General features: G+C 46.9%; 1 protein-coding gene across 1 annotated transcript in view; it reads right to left on the bottom strand.

Annotated features, from left to right (window-relative positions):
* The window catches only part of SH3BP5 (SH3 domain binding protein 5), a 64554-nt gene that overhangs the window by 29341 nt on the left and 19224 nt on the right, over window positions 1-15989 (bottom strand). The window contains exon 3 of the mRNA XM_090284354.1: window positions 9985-10113. Coding sequence (XP_090140480.1) covers window positions 9985-10113 — 129 coding nt within the window. The remainder of the gene's footprint in view (window positions 1-9984; window positions 10114-15989) is intronic.

Here is a 15989-nt window from a genome sequence, read left to right on the forward strand (position 1 = left end):
AACCAAATGCAATTCCTAGTTGATACAAGATTAGGCCATTATTCTGTGCACAAGGCAATGTGAATTTCAGAACTTCAGCCTATAAAACTTCATTTGTATATTTGCTTATGGCCTTGGGTGCTGGGACAGGATGAACAGAACAGAAACATATATGCTAGCTCAGCGCCTTACACCTCACGATCACCTTCCAACGACTGCTCTCAGAAGAGCCCACTACATACGCCTCCGACCACCTAGGTGGAGTGCCCAGGTCAGTGTGAAAACAAACCTCCCAGTTTTCTCTGTATAAAGAGAAGCTTCACTCAGTTGGCCTGAGCCTGAGATCAAGAAACTTAAATTCAAAGACTCAGACCATCTTAGATTTCAATACGCAGTGGTGATTAGAAATAACAAAAGGGCCGCCACCTTCTCTGCATTGCAGTACTTTGCCAGAGGGATGGGGAATGCGCTTGGGGCTGGATACAAATGGATGAACACCTGGTTTCCAACTCCCATTTAAAGCACTTTTTCGAAGTTCAACAGACAAGTGCGGTTTCCTAAACAAAGCCGAGGGTTGCCTACACTGAAGCAAAGAGGCTCTCTTTCCTCCAGGAGACTGTAAGTTCCCTGGTACCTGGGAAAGATTTAAATGGGAAAATGGATAAACAATCTCATTAACTGAGAAAGGCACCCAAGAATGGGGTTAGAGGAGAAAGCTGGAAGGAGACAGACGCCTGGCAACATCTGGAGAAGTCAGTGGGAAAAAGAGCTGAGGAACACAAATTCTGGAAGATTCTTGAGAAGAGGCCCAGTTGACATGACCTCCCATGAGGCCCTCCAGGAATCTGTCTGGAGCTGACCAGCTCTCAGCAATCAAGCTAGTGAGGGTTAGGGGGGAACAGAAAAAATTCAGACTCAGCCACTTATCTTAGAAACCCCATTTCCCTCCAGCAAAGCCAGGCTTAGGTGTACCTAGAACAACTATGTGAGTGTATTGAGTAGTTTTCCATTGTACTGAACACCTCCACGTATGCCTTCTCTGGTACCTGCCTATGGCTACGGGTCAAGAATGGCAGTGCGGGGTCCAGAATCCACAGCTCCACTGGCTAGGAGTTCAGGATCCCCGAGAAGGGGCAGCTGACTCCAAAACTACTTTCTCTATCTGGCTGGTGGCTCAACACCGCAACTTCCCGCCTTTGTTGGGGCTACCAGATTTAACAGATAAATATATAGGACTCCCAGTTAACTTTGAATTTCAGGTAAACAACAACGTTTTCGTTAAATATGTCCCCAAAATTGCATGAAATGGCATTATACTAAAATAATTACCTGAAATTCAAATTTGACTGGATGGTCTGTGCTGTCTGCAGACCCTGCCTTTGGATTAAATGCCACAAGAATGTTTTGCCACACAGAAATGAAAATTGTTGATGGCTGGGACTTCGAGGTATTGCCCTCTTGGTGTCATGGATGTGGTTCCTTCACACACATCAAGAAGCTCCCATTGTGGGACAAACCCCGAGCTGAAAATGAGGATGGAAACAGAATATCCCCAAGCCAAGGGGATGTTTTTAAAGCGTAAGTACTTGAACATCGGAGAGCTCTTAAGTCTCTGAGCCACAGCAGTCAGTGTGAAAAGTCCATCAGATTCTTAAGGGTAGATTTTCATGGAAGGGAAAAGGGCAGATATGAAGTTACATGGGGAGGGCTGGAGAAGGGAGAGTGATAGAGAAACGAAGGAAAGCAGGGTGGGCAGAGGGGATGCCCAAGGTGAGAAAAGGGAACGGAAAGATTAGGCAAAAGTGCTCAAGAGAGACGTCATCATTTGGCCAGGGACCAAACTTTGCTGCCTAGTTGACAAAAAAAAAAAAGCCTACCTGTTGACAAAACTGGTAGCAAAAATACATCCCCTCCTCTGATTTTCTTAACTGAGAAATCAGTCACCCAGCCACGTCTTTCCAGGGAATACCCGTGGTTTACAAAGCGGGGAAGTCAGATGGGGTGATCTTTGTCAATGTAATAAATTTACTGAGGACAGATGGGAGGGAGGGAAGATATAAAACACCACCACCAAGGAGTCTCGCATGTCTCCCACCAAGCAGCACTCATGCCTCAGTGAAAGTCCAAGGGGACAAGGAAAAGGGAACTGTCCCTGACATGGTAATGGTGGGTAGCACCTCCAGCTTAACACTGCCTGGCTGAGATCCTGTATGTGACCAGTCCTCCATGCGTGGCTTTCTGCCACCTGCCAGTCAGGTAAGGGTCAAATGCAAGTGGCCCACTGAACCACCAGGAGAGAAAACCTCAATATCAGCAAGGCACCCCACTCCCACACCAGCAGAAGACCCAGAGGCAGAGCCAGCCAAGCAGGAAGTGCCGTGACTCCAAAAGGGGGGTCAGCCCTTCTGAGTGCATCCTCAAAACTCACTCTACGTCAGCAGCCTGTGACCTAGGTCAGAAGCTGCCATTCTCAACATTACCCCCTCTTGATTTAAGATGCTAGGCTTCCAAAATGCAGCTGCTTCTTCCCCAGAGTCTCAACCAAGCCTGCAAAGCCGGACACATATGCTCTCGCAGGCGAGGGAGAGTTAATAGTCTGTTCTCCCTTCTTGCTATAAATCACCAGAAACTCTGCTTGGGGACAGGTGCCCTGTCACTCAGTTCTTGGCCCTTACCATGGGCAGCCAGGATGACGCAGGTCCCAGGAACTGGCCTGTGGCCACCCAGTGGGAACACGATCAGGGCCACCGGGATGGACGTCACTGACCCAACCTCCTGACCCACGTCCCACAGTGAGAGCTGCCACCCAGGCAGGAAAATGGCTCAGCAGAAACAAAAGTGACCAGGAAGGAGGGAGGCATGACGAAGTTGCACTGATCCCAGAAGAACTAAGACATGATGGGAAGAAGTTCCAAAGGGCCCCAAGTTACTTAGAACAAGAGCCTCCCAGTTACCCCAGAGCAGAAAAGGCAGGGCACTAACTGCACAGAGGAGCTCAAAATGTTCCTTTAGTCCTAGTAGTCAATTATTTCTCCTACCTGTCCCCCTAAGATGTGTCAGTGTGTCGTTCAGGCTTTGCAACAGTCACTAAATCCTCCTACATGCCAAGCACGAGGCAGCAGCCAGAACCAGGTGGATGCAGGTTCAAATTTTTGCTCCTCTCCTCACAAGGTCTATGATGCGGGCATGTTACTTTACCTCCCTGAGCCTCAATTATTATCCCCTCCGTATGATGACAGTAATGCCACCTCGCCCCACTGCTGTGACGACGAGGTGAGATAATACACATAAGGGACCTACTACTACAGGCCTGGGCACCGAGTAGATCCTCAATATATGAGGGTGCAGGGAGCCCCTTGAATATCCCATCTTCTTTAAGCCTACGTTTCCTCTTCCGGGAAAAAAAAAGAAAGTACTTCCCTTATGTAGGTAAAGCATTTAGAAAAATGCCTGGTAAACAAAGAGGGTAAAAATGGCTCTGTTCCTCCTCTCCCAGCCTCCACCCCATCTTTACTCTCCAACTCAGTTCTCCCCACATACGCTCTTCCAGTAATCTGTCATCTCTATTTGCTGGCTCCCAACTCCTCACCTCGGCTTGCCCTGAAATTCCCACTGAGGCACTTGGGTCACTGCTTTAACATTCAGGAGACTAAACTCACCACCTTCTCTCAAAGTTAGATCTCCAACCCCTTTCAGTTTCCTACTGGCTGCTCAGGATCTTCAGGTCAAAACCCTGGAGTAGCCCTGACTGGGTGGCTCAGCTCGTCAGAGCATCATCCCGTACACCAAAAGGCTGCAGGTTCAATTCCCAGTCAGGGCACATACCTAGGTTGAGGGTTCAATCCCCCTGTCAGGGCACATACGGGAGGCAACTGATCAATGTTTCTCTCTCCCTTCCTCTCTCTCTAAAATCAATAAATATATCTTCAGATGAGGATTTTTAAAAAACAAAAACAAACGAAACAAAAACTCTGGAGTTCCTTATGAGTCATTCTTGGCAGCTGGCTAACGACTAAATCTGCTAAAGTCTTCTTGTTCTCTCAGGTTAGGCAACACACCAGAAAGGTTTATGTACAGGCCCAAGCAATGGTCCCTGGGCTTCAAGACTAGTTTCTTCAATTGCAATATGGGGACAAAAGGGGAAGATAAATGACATGCCCCACGCAGAACAGATCCCATGGTGTGTAACACAGAGATCTCAAAAGATGGTGCCACTGTTCATGTAAGGACGTGACATTGCTCATCAACGCCCAGTCAGCTTCTCAAACACAACATGAGCCCCCTATGCCAGAGCCCACCGTGACTGCTTCGCACCTTCTCAGCCCAGTCTGGAGGCCACGCTGAGGCTGTCAGGCGCTCCAGCATCTGGCCACACAGCTCCTTCCCTATCTGGTCCCTCAGGCCCCCGAGACCCCTGTTCCACAGCCCTGAAGCTGACGTTCTTATCCTCAGCTTCATTCATGCTGACTTCTTCCTCAGACCTCAGTTCTTCTGTCCTTTGTACCTAGACTCTCACCTGTGCTTTGGGGCTCAGGTGTGCTGCTCTTCCCCAGACTTCACACACACACACACACACACACACACACACACACACACACACACACACACACAGTGACCTCACTCCACTGGCTTCTTCCACACACTGTCTACAACCATGTCATGTGGTCTAGTTCTCTAACCAATGAGCCTCCCCACCGGGCTCCTGGTGAGTGCCATCAGTCCTCATCACTCATGAATTCCATTATTTGCGAATTTTCCTAGTGGCTAAAATTTATTTGTAACCCTAAACTCAGTACCTATGGTGCATTCAGGGTCATGTATGAACCCACACAGAGGAGCAAAATCTTTGAGTCACTCAATGTGCACGTTCCCAGCTGAGGTCTCACAGGTGACACTGCCTCCTTCTCCCTTCAGCTCTCACACACTGCCAAGCACTGTCCACCTCACAGTCTACTTAGTGCCATGCTTTTCACAGGTTTGTACTTTTTGTTGATGCGCAGATATTTAAATTGGCCCCCAAGCCCAGTGCTGAAGTGCTGGCTAGTGCTCCTAAGCCCAAGAAGGCTGTGATGTGCCTTAAAGAGAAAATACGTGTTTTAAATAAACTTTATTCAGGCATGAGTCATAGTGCTGTTGGCGGTGAACTCAATGTTAATGAGTCAACAACATGGGTCATCAGGAAAAGGAAGAAGAAATTTGCAGATCCATACTAGAGGCCACTCCAGCAAATGCTAACATAGAATCTACAGTACATGATGAAACTATGGAAAAGTGGCTAAATTTGTGGATTCCCTTTGGTATCGATGCCTGAGAGGTCATGACCAATCACAAAAGTGTAGTGGACAACACTGTGTGAGGCTGAAAGCCAAAGAAATTTATGGGCACATCACCCAGGATCAAAAAAATGTTTGACCCTTCTTGGCTAGTGTTTTATTATAAAGAAATATTATATAGTTAATTATATATAAGAAATACATATTAAATAAGGTGTTCTTTAAAGAGAAACATACATAAAACTAGGCCATGTGTGGTTGGGTTGATGAACACATGACCAGTGGCTCTCAGGAACCTGAACCTCTATTCCCAGTAGGAGCAATGCATGAGTAGAATGGCTAATTAAGTGCTGGCAGTGACTTATGAGAATTACGAACAATGACAATGGACTGAAATTACCCTAAAGCCACCTTGCTTATGTATGTAGATGTTGCTCCTGGAGGATACAAACCACACTTTATGTCCGCAATGTCTAGCACAAACAGAGTGGGGATGCTCAGGAAATATGCTGTGAGACACTTTATTTGCCAATCCCTAGCCCACTATAATCCTCCCACAGCCTCACTCCATTTCTCAAACGAAGGCGGAAAAACCCCACTTTTTAATGCAGATCAGAACGTCACCTCTGCAGAATCAGGGTCTTTGTCCTGTTCTTGACAAGTGGCTAAAACAGCGACTGACCATTAGTAGGAACCCAGTAAATATTTGTTGAATGAAAGGAAATAATAAATCAGAAGGAAAAAAGTCAAGTCCCTAGACAAATAAAGAGAGTAACAACCCGCCTTTGCAGAACCTGAGCCTCTCCTCCACTTAAGGAGGGTCCTCTACACACAGACGCGATGCCCAGCATTTCCCAGCAAAGGAAGATGACTGCACTCTGTTCCTCTATGATTAACGTAGAAATTCAGGGGATTATCTGATACATTTGACCTGTATCATGTCATGGCAAACCTGACTCCCCATCCATTTGAGGACCTCGCCACATTATCTGTTTTGGGCTTAGAATGCTCTGGATCAGTCAAAAGTTAAGTCAGCAATCGCCTCCTCATCATTTTTGATCCTCTGGCACATTTTCTCCTCACTGGCAACTCCATATGCACTCAGCCTGCTTAGGGTCACCTTTCTACCCTCATAGTCTCTACATCTTCACTCTGCCTCCCTGCCAGCAGAGGTCTGCTTCTCCTACCCATAGGTTTTTATTGTGCTATTTTTTTTTTTAACACAGCAAATTCACCAGAGAGACATAATATTTGACAGAAAATACATCTGGAATAATAATAACTTACATTCTTTTTCTTTGATCCAAACACTTTACATGGACTAATTTAATACTATGGTAAGTTGTAAAAATGACTATAATACTTTGTGGGCAGAGCTTATTGTTCCCCACCTCTTGAATTGGACTGGCCATGTGACTTACTCTAACCAACAGAACAAAAGTGATGCAAGCAGAGGCCTAGAAAGGGGTTGCCCTTTTGTTCCTGGAATCCCAACAACAGGTGAAGAAGCCACACTAGCCTGCTGGGTGAGACACATGGGGTCCAGTCAGCCAACTGCTTGATGGATAAAACCATCCAAGATCAGCCAGCCTCCAGCCAACCCACCACCTGATTATATATACATGAGATCAGCCACACCTGAGATGAGGAAAACTGCCCAGCAAAATAATGAGCTAACTAAGTGCTTTAAGCACCTAAGTTTGGAGTGGTTTGGTTTCCTAGAAGAAGCTAGAACTGATACACAACTCCACTTTATAGATGAAGAAATTGAGGCACAGAGATTAAGCAACCTGCTGAGGTCCACAGCTATTAAGTGGTGAATTAGAATTCAAAGGCAGGCAGTCTGCCTCCGGAGGCTAAGCATTGCTGGTTGTGCCACAGTTAAGTCAGTCAACAAGTTTCAAATGTTTCCCCATTCACTCACTTCCCCAGAGGAGGTTAAATACAGGACATGAACTTACATGGCCCATAAACACCAAACAGGCAACTTTCAACACCGAATAACCCTCGTTATTTTGCATTTATGCTGCCCTTCAGGTTTGTAAAGCACTCTGCCCTCTTCTTACACATCCCAACTATTTAAAAATAACAAGAGCTGCCCAAATGTCCATTGAAAGATGAACGAACACACAAAATGTGGTCTATACATACAGTGGGATATTGTTCAGCCTGAAAAAGGAGTGCAAGTCTAACATATGCTACGACATGGATAAACCTTGAAGACGTGATACTAAGTGAAACAAGCCAGTCACAAAAGGACAAACAGTGCATGATTCCGGTTACATGGGATGGCCAGAGTAGTCAAACTCATAGACAGAAAGTGGAAGAGTGGTTGCCAAGGGCTGAGGAAAGAAGAAAGAGGGAGTTATTATTATTTAATGAGTATAGAGTTTCAATTTGGGAAAGGGAAAAGGTTCTGGAGATGGAGGGTGGTGAGTGTTACACAACAATACGAACATACTTAACACTACTGAATTGTGCACTTAAAAATGGTAAATCTAAAAAATAATTATATCTATTCATAAAAAATAAAAGAACTTACCTCAAAAAAATTTTAAAAAGGTAAATCTTACAGAGTTTACCACAATTTTTTAAAGGAAAAACAATTACAAGGGTAGAGGCTGGCGGTGATAAAATGACAGGCCCAGGGTCGCTGTTAGACCAGAGAGAACCCAGGGAGCAAAATAAGCAAGAAACACTCCACCATTCAGTTTTCCCGAGTCACTTGGGCTCCACCCCCTCGTCAGAATGTTCCAGCCACACAGTGAAGGCCAGATGGGCTGACAAATACGTTAAAGCCACCTTAAAAACAAGTTCTGGCTCAAGGAAAAAAACTTCAGATAAATCAAAGCCAGTTCCCTGCCCCTACCTCCGTCCAGAAAAGTAAAAAGCAGACATCTTCTGCCTCCTCTGGGTAGAATTGGGCTGGGTTTTCAAAGTCCCAGGATTGAATCTGACTCATTACAGTAGGAAAATGAGTTGACATCAGGAACAATCAAGTTAATGCAAATTTTGATGGGCAGATAAAATTTCTATAGACAATTACAAATCTTTATAAACTCTACAGAAAACCAAGCTGTAGAAGAAGTGTTTCCCTTTGTTAAATCTCTAACTGTTCCGTTGAGCCTCTGGATGGATGGACATGGTCATTCCAGACATATAATAAAACCACTACAGTACAATATTATTTCTTTAAATAAGAAATATACATCAAATATCAACAGAAGGTATGAGACTTTTCTTCTTATTGTCTATTTTTTATATTTCCTACAATATTTTTTTTTTAAATGAAGCCAAAACCTAAGCTCATGCTGGGATTCGTGGTCGAACAAGAGCCCGTTTAAGTCCTAAGGATGACCTTACGAGAGGGCCATGGCTGGTCCATGACTGTAACAGTTTCACAGACAAGGATGCTGAGGCTCTGGAAACGCAATCTGCACTTGAAGAAGATACTTTGAAGACATCTCTCAGAGACTACCCTTGCCCTAGCTACAGAGTCAAAGGGGTTTGTAAATACAGAAGGGAAGAGGGTGGAGTAAGACCACAGGAAGAAAACAGGAAGCCCCACTTGGCGGCAGCTGGCAATTGGGCCCCACCACTTCACCATCAGGAAGGTCAGAGGACTCTGGTGCACAGACACACTCAGCCACCTGGCCCAGACCCAGACAGCCCCCATCCACAGAGATGAAATGTGACATCCAGCCCAGCCTCAGCCTTTGAGCAGCTTCCCAGTTCCTGGGCTATAGACCAACAAGATCCCTTAGGGCTGAGGGGCAGGGGTCACTCTGGGCCTTCTCCATCCTTCTTCCTGCCCCACCTGCAAAAAGGCAGGAGTTTAAGGGGAGGGTTTGCAGGCACAAAGCCAGGCAGGAGTCCCTTGATGTTCATCTTGAACTCTGCCAGTTGACCATGAGTCAGTCACAGGCCCCCAAGGCTCTGGGTGTTATCTGATTAGATGTGATGACTCAGTGGCTTGCCTGGGGATTCAGTAATTGTCATGATCATTGTGCTCACTAATCAAGACAGGGGATTCGAGGAAGGAGCAGCAGGCTCAGACCAGTGTCAGCGCTATTTTCCTTCCTCGTTCACATGCCTGGCCATGGAGACCAAGAGGTGACACAGGCACACAGCGGGGCCATCAAGGAAGTCACACTCGAAAATGAGAACCAGCTTCCACGCCACCTCAGCCGTCATCTGGCTGCAGTTCCCCTCTGCCTCCCCTTTCCTGGTCTATGTGCCCTCAGGAAAAAGAAGCAACGTTTCAAGGGAAGCAAATGGCTAATTCCTCCCACAGCAGGGAGGAGAAAGAGAGGGACCAAGTATTCCTGCTGCCTGACAAGCAATCATTAGGAGGGGTAGAGAAATAAGCCTGGTGATCAGGACACGCCCTCTCATCCGCCTGAGCTGGCCCTGCTGCCCGGGAACTGGACCTGGACGCCAACTGCGGCGGCAAAGTGGCGCCCGCTCACAGAGCCAACCAGATGCCAGCACGTGCCCTCTGTGAAGAGAACTGAGAGCTGGAATGAAGGCAGACTGGGGCGGGGGGGCGGGGGTGGGTGAGCGGTAATAAGAGGCTGACTTCAAAGGCAGCTGTTGACAAAGTCATGGTCGTTCCCCATCACACAGGACTCGCACTTCTAACCTCCGGGGAGACAGAGAAGTCAGAAGGTGCACCCGAAGACCTGGGGGGGGGGGGGCAGAGGCAGGGAGACAACCTGCAGGGCTCTCTTACCTGCCTCGCCACCCTCCGCGCCTCCCAGTAGGGCTTCGAGTCTTCCACGGCTTTGCCGATCTTTTTCACCAGTTCGTCCAGTTTCACCGTTGCTTCAACCAGAACAGAGCGGAACTTCTGACGCGCATCCTGCAGCCAGGGGAGAGCAAGGAAACACAGGTCAGGCTTTAGAAGGAGTCTGTGAAAATCTGCCCAACCCGACCAGTAACACCAGGGATGGACTGCACACAGCCTACAAGCACCCCAATTAACACCATCACAAGGCAGTGTCTACAGCAGCACCGTCCAAAGGAACTTTCTTCCTGTGTCGCTGGAAGCATTCTAGCATTGGCACGGTCTAGTACAGGGGCCACTAGCTACACGTGGCTATTGAGCACTTGAAATTGGCTGGTGAGACTGAGGAAGTGCATCTTATTTAATTTTAATATATTTAAATTTTAAAAATAAATGTGGCTAGTGACTACTATTGGACAGTGCAGGTTAGATTAAAAAGCTCTGTCCACCCTTAATAAGGACTTCCAACCAGATCCTCAAAGGAAGATGTCCAATTGGGCCATCCCAGCATTTCCTGCCCTCCCATGAAGTCCTCAACTATAGGACATGGTCAACACGAAATGCTGAGTGCAAATTTCCCACATGCCAGACCCTGTGCTAGGCCTTGGGCTTGATCCCTGCCTTCAGGGCATTCCAGTCTGGTGGGTAAGTCAAGCATTTATAGCCCATTCTGGAAAAGTCTGTGCCAGGATGGAAATGGCACAGTGCCATGGGACCCAGCAGTGGAGAACCTCACTGGGCCAGGTAAGACAGGGGCTGATTGAGAGATTCATAGAAAACTTCCAGAGGGGGAATATCTACTCAGAAGCCCAAAGCATGAACGGGCACTCGGGGTGGGGGGGAGAAAAATTACTGAGTCCCAAGCAGGCAGCAGAGCCAGTAGTCAGAGGGATGAGGGAGAATATGGGGTTTTTAAGAAAGGGAAGGAAACTGAAGTCTGGAATGTAGAGAATGGCAAGAGATAAGGGTCGCCACCCATCCTGGAGACAACCACTATCAACTTAGGCCTAGATAAGAGTATGGAAGGAAGCACCCTGGCCAAGTGGCTCAGCTGGTTGGAGTGTGGTCCCGTATACCAAGAGGTTGTAGGTTCAATTCCCAGTGAGGGCACATACCTAGGTTTAGGGTTTGGTCCCCAGTCAGGACCAATATGGGAGTCATCCAACGAATGGATGCCTGTTTGTCTGTCTCCTCCCCTTGCCCGCCCCCCCCCCCCAACCTGCCTTCTCTATCTCTAAAAACAATAAACTTACCCTCAGGTGAGGATTAAAAAAGAAAGAGTTTAGAAGGGAAGGACAGGCAGGTTGGGTCATGCCAGTCTTAATTATTGTGAAAGTCAAGAAACCAGACCTGTGGACATTATAAGAAGGGAAGAAAATTTTAAAGAAATTTAGTCCCATGTCTAGGGCATGTTGGAGGGCCAGGCCAGTCCAGCCAGTATCTCACAGGCCCTCTAACCCTTTTCCCTTGGGAGTTTGCCTGATGCAGCCATACCGTGGGTGTGTGGGTGTGTGGGTGTGTGTTTGTACGCACACCCCTGAGGCAGGGGAAATGGATACTCAGAGAAGAAGGAACAACACATGACCACCAGCCGTGGGGCTGTCCCAAAACCAAACAGCCACTCTGCTGGTAAGATTTTACATGAGGTTCCATTGGCTGCAAAGTTCCAGCCTTGCAAGTACTAGTCATCTAAAAACTATTTCTAAACATCAGGTGGTAGGGGCCTCTTGGGCCAATGGGATGGCTCGTGGAGGTAAAAGAGGCCGTGATCCCTTCTAATTTCATTCCCTTCTGTCACATCGTTCCTGACACTCGGGCACAGGCCTTGGCCCTTTCCACCAGTCCACTGTTGTCATCATGATTTTCTCTCCCTCTCTCCTATCTGCCCAGGGCTGCAGTCACCTACTACAGCTTTTCTGAAGACAGGGAACAAGATGAGGTATATGCTCCCGAGGAAGTACTACAGATGCACTAGGGCAGCCCAGGCACCAACCAGCAAAGCCCCCCCAAGGTTCTGGGGGACTTGGGTGTCAGTCCAGTACGTGGGAGGTAGCACACTGCCTAATGCCTGGGATTTTTATCAGAGATGCATCCAATTCTGGCCAAACCTCTTTCTGTGCAGTCCTAATCAGGTATGTTCTTTATGTATTATTTTTAGTGCCTACAAAATACTCTCCATGTCATAGAGAGGGCTGTTAGAATTAAAGGAGAATGTCAATGTAAAACACCTAACAGTTCCTGGGTACACAGTAGGTGCTCCATAAATGTACACAATTTCTCCCCTGGCATGGAAGAGACCTACGATCCTATTAAAGAACACGAAAGGTGTTTCCCTGGGGCAGGGGTCACTCACATAGAGACCCAGTGGCCTGTTAACACTGTGTAGGCAGTTGTTTTGCAAATGTGCTCACACACTTGACAGAATCCCTGCCGTCACCGCCCAGCAGTCAAGAGCAGTGCTACCCACATCCAGACCGCAAGTGAGAAAACCCAGAGCCCAAGCAGTCAGCAGGTGGCCCAGGGCAGGTCATACCATCACTCTGGGCCTCTTCGCCTTTGTCCTGTATTCTTGTACCAAATTTTAGGAAAATTCATATTATTTATAAAGTGTGGATTCTTAAATTTCTCATTAAAAAAATAATCAGGTAATCTAGCAACACTGGGCCCCAGTTCCTACCTGGTAAGTACTGGCTAGACATGGAGTAGAAGACACCCCCTTAGAGAGACTGGTCTTTCCATTCCCCCCACCTGTGCCTGAATCACACTCAGGCCACTTCACTCACTCAGCTTCCCTGCCAACTCCTAGATACTTTTGATTTGCCAAGAGCTATTCTGGTCATTAATGAACATAACCGACCAAGTCTGCCTTCATGAGACAGAGGGAAGCATGGCACAGATGGACAATTTACTAAGTGCCAGACATTATTATAAATGCTCAATCCCATCAATTTGTGTAATCACTAACAACCTTACCAGGGTAGGTGCTATTGTTGTCTTTCGCATTTTACAAAGAGGGAAACTGAGGCACAGGGAGACTAGGTAACTTGCCCAAAGTCACACAGCTGGGAAATGGTAGAGTCAAGATTTGAATTCAAGCCGTAAATAAATAAGTTCCGTGTAGTGTGATAAGTACTAAGACCTCAGTATGCACACTGCAACAGACGCACAACTGGGAAGGCCATCCAAAGAAAGTGTCATCTAAGTCAGGCCTTGAAGAAAGGGGGATTTCGTTCAGCAGGTGGAGCAGGAGGGGCAATAGCAACTGGGGGACTGACATGAACAAAGAATGGCAGGTGAGAGCTTTGGTGGAGTCTGAAGCAAGGAAAGGCACGTGCGCCATTAAGGCATTTGAACTTTATCCCGTGCACAATGGGGAGATAGAGTGGACTTTTTTAAAACAAGTCTCAATTTACTTTCCATGTACCTTTGTCAGAAATGACTAAAGAGTTCATTCTACTACAAAAAGTAAAAGTAATCGTACGTAACTAGATGGCTCCATTGTCAATGGCACGTACATAGCTGCAATTAATGTCAACACCAGAACTCTGACTACACAATAATTCTGCTGGGAGGAAAGGAAATAGGAAAAGCGGGTGTGGGGTGGGGGGTGCGGGGGGGGAACAGAGGGAGGAAAGAGTCTAAAATCTCACCTTCCATAGTGGAGTGTTGGCAGATAATAACTGAAACTGAAAAATCAAGAAGTAGCCACACAAAGTCTACTATTTAGAGTCATAGAAGTAAATGCCTAAATAATCAGCTAAAATGTGTCAATCTATGAAACTGCCTCTAAGGGAGGAAAAAATGGGGGTAGGGTAGGCGGATGGGATACTAGTGAGGTTTTTTGTTTGTTGCCTTTTGATTTTTAATTGGGGCAAAATACCACAGTGCATTTTTAAGCAGAGGCATGACCTGATCAGATCTGGGTTTTACCAAAGCGTGAACTAGGCTCCTCAGGTCATTCTGGTGGGCAGATTCAGGGCCTGCCAGCCTGGTTAAGTGTGTTACCATCAAAGGGTTTGGAGCCCAAGAGACCTGATTTGAGATCAACGTTTCCCTGTGTGAATAGGCTCTGTCGCCCAGGATGATGATGCTTGACTGGCTGACGTCCAACCACCAACAAGACTATTCATCTAAGACGTGTTAAAAGCTAAACACAAAGCCAGCCTTCTCCTTGATGAGACAGAGTGGACCCAGTTCTTTTCTCATTCTACAGAGGATCAGAGCTACTTGAGTAACAATTCTCCACAAATACTGGGGTTTGGGAACCCACAAACTGAAACCTTTCCTGCCTGTCCAACATAACAGCCCTAATTTTCTTGGGTCCCAAGAGTGGTCATGTGACCCAGGCCAGGCCAATCGGTTGTGGATACTTGCAGCCTCAGTGATTGTTGAGAGAGGACATCAGAACCAATGACCCCTCAGTATCAAGTAGACTTCATTCTGGGACTTCCCTGAAATGGTCAGAAACTTTTATCCCCGAGAAGGCTGGATGGATTGGAACGAGAGCCTGCAGCAGATGGCAACCATTTTGGCACCATGAGGGGAGAGCCTGAGGGAGGGAGAGAGGGAGGAAGTCCTAATGGCACTTTGAGCTTCTGGACCTAATAATGCTTTCCAGTCTAATCCTTCGCTCCACTTTCCCCAGAGCCAAACTAAAACACACATCCCCAACTGTCACCATGGCTTTATGTTACGGTGAAGCTAGTTCGAACTGGATTCCTGTCACATGCAATCGAATTAAACCTTAAAAGACTGAAAAATAGGCCTTAAGGTAGCCATATTTACAGAGACAGGGATGGGAGAGTCAACCTACAGTCTGGACCATGGCAAAGCACTGTACTTAAATATGGTTCACTTCTGCCCTGACAATAAAACCATGTTTATAAGGAGCAGAGCCTGGGGAATTTAAGTCAACCTAATCTGTATAAAACTTTTCTTTAAATCCGTCTTAATGTCAGTTTGCTCCATTGAACTTGTGCTTTTTGCCTTATTCCCTAGTTCAGGAATAGACTTGACTATGGTCCTTTGTCTCCTACAATTACAGGCAAATGTGTCTCCCAGATCAGAGGGGAAGCTGCTTCCAGAATGTCCAGGGAGGAGAGAGAGCTGACTGTTTCCCCCGTGGTAAATGATCCATGCAGGGGAGCAGTCAGAGGTACAACTCAGAGAACAAGCAGACCTTACCAGTCAAGAAAAACAAGCCATTTACTCTCCAGGGCTGTTGACTGGTTGCTTTTTTTTTTTAGATCAGCACTTGAGGTTCCTTCTGCTTGGATGTGGGCTCAGATCATCAAGTCTATAAACTGTGTCACATTCATTAAGTGACTCAGACTGAGGGCGATGTCTTCAAGCCAAGAACTGCTGAGAGTGGCACAGTGTCCCTGCTCTGAGTGTGTCAGTGTGGCACAAATATAGCCCTGTATCAGATAAGAACTCCAGCTAAAGCCAGCCAGCCAGCACCAGTGAGCTTGGATACGGGGTGCCAAGTGTCACCACATGGGGGACAGAGTCCCTATTCTCTGGCCAACCCACTCAGTTAAGCATCAATGATCTCACCGATAAGCAGAAAATGACAGCCTTTCCACTTCACATAAGTGTCTCCAGAACCAGGTGAGATTAAGATGGGGTGTCAGTTTTTAAAAATAACTGTCCTACAAATTAAAGATGACACCATACTTCAAAAGATCCTTATAATGCCATTTATAAATACACTGCTTTCAGTGTGTGGCGCCAGATTTCGCAGGCATTATCTGTGCCTCACAACAGCCTGTAAGACTGGCTCAGCAGGAATGGCCCTTCCCAGTCTGCACAGATCGAAGAACTGGAGCCCTGGGGGCCAAGTGCTGGTGGCCTGAAGTCACACCCAATGCCAGACTCCAGACAAAAGCGCAGACCTGTAGTCTTTTAGGGCAATGTGCCTTTCACTCCACCAGTGGTTCTCAAAGAGTGGT

The sequence above is a fragment of the Furipterus horrens genome, unplaced genomic scaffold (assembly GCF_987537825.1).
Source record: "Furipterus horrens unplaced genomic scaffold, mFurHor1.1.pri manual_scaffold_7, whole genome shotgun sequence".
Taxonomy (NCBI): domain Eukaryota; kingdom Metazoa; phylum Chordata; class Mammalia; order Chiroptera; family Furipteridae; genus Furipterus; species Furipterus horrens.